This window comes from Sinocyclocheilus rhinocerous, unplaced genomic scaffold (assembly GCF_001515625.1).
Source record: "Sinocyclocheilus rhinocerous isolate Xijiao unplaced genomic scaffold, SAMN03320098_v1.1 scaffold1121, whole genome shotgun sequence".
NCBI classification, from domain to species: domain Eukaryota; kingdom Metazoa; phylum Chordata; class Actinopteri; order Cypriniformes; family Cyprinidae; genus Sinocyclocheilus; species Sinocyclocheilus rhinocerous.
The window spans coordinates 62365-66241 of NW_015670367.1; the positions used below are offsets into that span (position 1 = coordinate 62365).

Here is a 3877-nt window from a genome sequence, read left to right on the forward strand (position 1 = left end):
TTACAATTTTTAATTATTCATAAAAATGTCATAAATTGATCTTCCACTGAAATGGCAGACTTCTCTCTGGTGACATGTCGACTGCATTCAGATCTGCCTCCATCCAATCAACAACTGATGGATAGAACCCGTCCCCATCCTACTTTTTTTCTTTTCCAATAATCTGTTTCACTCAGATGTATGTCACAATATGGAAGGAAAGACCCTCTCATTTTACGTTTCATGCTGACTTTAAAGGTGCAATCAGTATTTTATGTTGTGCTGATATGATACTTGGCTGATACTGACACCTAGTGGCGTGGATGGGGCATCACAGAAAAGGGAGAGAAAAAGTTGCCCGTTACCATTGTAGAAATGTAGTAAACAAAGTCTCCAATAATGTAAAACAGCTTTTATTAGGCCACCTTTAATAAAACAGCCTTGTTCTTACAAAATCTTCCTACAGTATCTCACTCTTCTTCTGCTGCAGGTGAACTACTCTCAGCCTTTAGTGGCCATTAAGTTCCTCAACATCACCATGAATGAGGACGTCAACGTGGAGTGCAGAATCAACGCTAACAACATTCCAGAGGGCAGTGAACGAGACAAGTTTGCAGGGCGCATTTCCTTCAAACTGAGGATCAACTCCAGAAATTAAATAGGCAAAAATGCTTTCCTTTCTTTTACACACAGACACAGACACACATAGGTCCTCCACATCTAAAAGAGTGCATGATTATGCGCAGAAGGCACAGCTAGAGACATAAGCCAGACACAGCAATCCTCAGCACAGACAGAGCATAGAGTAATACTTCAACATTTCAAAGAAATATGTTTTTTTTTATTTCATTTGAGACTGTAGTGAGGTTGTAGAGAGTTAGCAAGGTTGTTTTGTGTGTATTTATGTGTGTACATCAGTGTGTGTGTGTGTGTGTGTGTGTGTTAGCATGTATGAGTTGAGATACAGTATTTATTTTCTGAAATTTTAATTGCATGCTCAGCTATCAGAGCAATTCAGAGCAAATAATATATACTATTAAAACAATATTAGGAAAGGAATATTATTTTATTTTATTTTTTTAAAAAGAAAAATTCAGTATCTAATAAATATGCTGTTTTCTTCCCTCAGTATCATTAATTAATTTAAGAAGGTGTCTATGAATTAATGTGGCATGATCTCATGTGTGTTTGGAGCATCTCTTGACTGCTAGGAATTTTTATATATATATAATTTTTTTATTTTTTTTGCATGTGTGTATCAGTTCTGAAGAGTGGTATTGAAACCTCTTCTCTGTCTGATTTGTGGCTTTATAAGTGAAAAGGATATTTTATATACCAATATGTAGATAATGCTGTGCACGATGACGTCAGCTCTGCATTTCTCTCCAACACACAAGAAAACTGATACATTCACATTACTGCATTCCTGTTGGTTTCATATGATGAAGTGTGTCACGTTTCATTTATCATGAGGCGTGTCTATTTAAGTTTGTTTATATGTAAAATAGGTCTTTGCAGTATTTTACTTTTTTTTTTTGGCATGTGTAATCCAATTTGTCTCACATGGTGAGGGGATATGATGTTTTGTATTGATTTGCACCGGCTCAGAGGATGACAGCAGGCCTGGGTTCAGTTTAAATTCTGAAAACTAGATAGAAAAAGTGTGTTTGATATGTGTGTGTGTGTGTGTGGATTCCTACATGTGTGTGTTTTATTTGATTTGATTTATTTTATGTTAATCTTTGTGCACAATTATCTATATATTTGGGTTTTGTTGGAAGTGACTCTAAGCATAACCATAGAGAGAGATAGAGAGACTATAAGAGCAGGAGCAGCAGGCTTATGTTTCTGCTGATAAGGAAGACAGAAGTGAATCCATCCCAGTCCTTACCCTGCATAAGTCAATAAAACAAACAAAAACAAAAACCCACCTCATTTCTCATTTTTCTAAATCTCTCTTTAAAAAAAAAACTAATTTCTCTCTCTTTTGTTTAACACCTAAACTCACTCTCTGAGCATATAGCCTACACCTCATGCTCCATTCTGAGAAGTGTCTTGTGGAGAGTTCATACAGTATATAAGAGCATACACTCAGTCATAGAACTGACAAGTGTACACTTCCTCTAATGCCCTAATCCTTTAATCTCACTAGATAATCCTAAATGGGTATGGTGCTTTACAACATTTCCTCAAAAGTATCCATCCATCCATATATCTATAAATTAAGTGTCATCTCATTTACTGAAAAATATTTAGTTGAGTGACAAAACGCTTCTTCACATTTGATCACTTTCAAATGTGCGTCTGTGTTTTCCTCTTGTGTCTGTATAGTGCATATTTTATGTTTGTGCATGGTGAGGTTGTTATCTGACCCAGCAGAGAAAGCTTCAAATCAACAGAATTAAATATTCATTCACCTCAGGCCCCAGATCACATATCATTAACTTGACCCTGTACACTAGTTCACTCTGGAGTGCACAAGAAGGCAAAGAGAGAAAAAAATACATATCTATGATAAGTGCAGTTTTTGGTGCATGCAGGCTTTGAGATAATGGTTTTGTAAACAGCGCCCCTAGTGTAACAGTTGTGCTGTGCCTCTCCCATGCCACCGACTGTTTCTACTGGTGAACTAGTGTATTAGCATATGTTTCAATATACATGAATCTTCTGAAAAGCAATATATTTATATTTTGGGTCCATTTGGTGCATAAAGAAAAGTTACATACTATATTTGTATTTTCCTTTAGATTGGCTGATCATGAAGAGGATTATTTATTAGTATATTTAAATTAATATATAGATGAGAATGGCTATATGTATTTTAAAATCACATATAATATAGAAAATGTCCTATATTCTCAATGAACCTATATTTCTATTTTTGTTGATCATTTATGAAAAAGCATGTAACAGCTGGAGAATGTATGAAGTATATTAAAGGGGACATAACACACAGTTTCTGCCAATCTCATGTTAATTTTGTATATACTGCATCCTTCATATCGCTTTAGAGTCTTTAGTTTTGATCAGATTTATAAAAGACAGATACAGCTTTACCATTCTCTCTGAAAACAGTCAAGCTCCTGGAGGCGTGCCGTGGGCGGAGCTAAAGAGTCAGGAGCACGCAAAGCTTTTGCGTTGAGATCGTCTGCAAGCTGTGACATCGACATAAATAAAACAGGAACAAAAACTTAGTTTATTGACTTAAATTTTATTTAATTTGTTTATAAAACATTAGTCACCGAAATGCCAAGAACAAACAAACAAATTCGCACAACTCCTTGCTGCCCTGGAGAAACAAACTGGGTTCTTTGGGAAGCTGAACAAAGGTTATTTTACACTCATAACCAAAAACACTTCTTTAATGACACTGTTGATTTCGTGGTCTAAAAACAAAATGATAAATCCTTCTCAAGCAAGTCCTGTGCAGCGCTGCCGACGACTTCAGTAACCCCAATTTCGCTCTGGTTGATGTGCGCGCTCTCACAGACTGTATAAAACGGCGCTTGTCCGGGAGAAGTGCCCATACAAGGAATTCCGCCCTTTATGACGTCATACAGGGTCATAGTCGAAAAAAACTTTCCGAAACTGAAGGAGTGTATTTGGCACAGAAATACTCGTTATATGTCCAACTCGTTTTTTGAAACTTTGGCCATGTTTAGCCATGAGAATCCAACTCTTTTAAACAGTGTAAATAGCCTAAGTCAGAATGCATGGATTAGCATTAGACACCCCCTTTAAAGGAACACTCCACTATTTTTGAAAATAGGCTCATTTTCCAACTCCCCTAGAGTTAAACAGTTGAGTTTTACTGTTTTCGAATCCATTCAGCCAATCTCAGGGTCTGGTGGTAGCACTTTTAGCTGTAGCTTAGCATAGATCATTGAATCTGATTAGA

The 3877-nt window shown here is 36.4% G+C and overlaps 1 protein-coding gene across 2 annotated transcripts in view; it reads left to right on the plus strand.

The window, feature by feature from the left end:
- LOC107734137 (sodium/potassium-transporting ATPase subunit beta-2-like) overlaps positions 1-2934 on the plus strand; it is a 12167-nt gene extending 9233 nt beyond the window's left edge. For both annotated transcript variants that reach the window (XM_016546000.1, XM_016546001.1), the window contains one exon: positions 470-2934. In XM_016546000.1, the coding sequence (XP_016401486.1) occupies positions 470-637 (168 nt within the window). In that variant the 3' untranslated portion in view covers positions 638-2934. The remainder of the gene's footprint in view (positions 1-469) is intronic.
- The last annotated feature ends 943 nt before the right edge of the window (positions 2935-3877 follow it).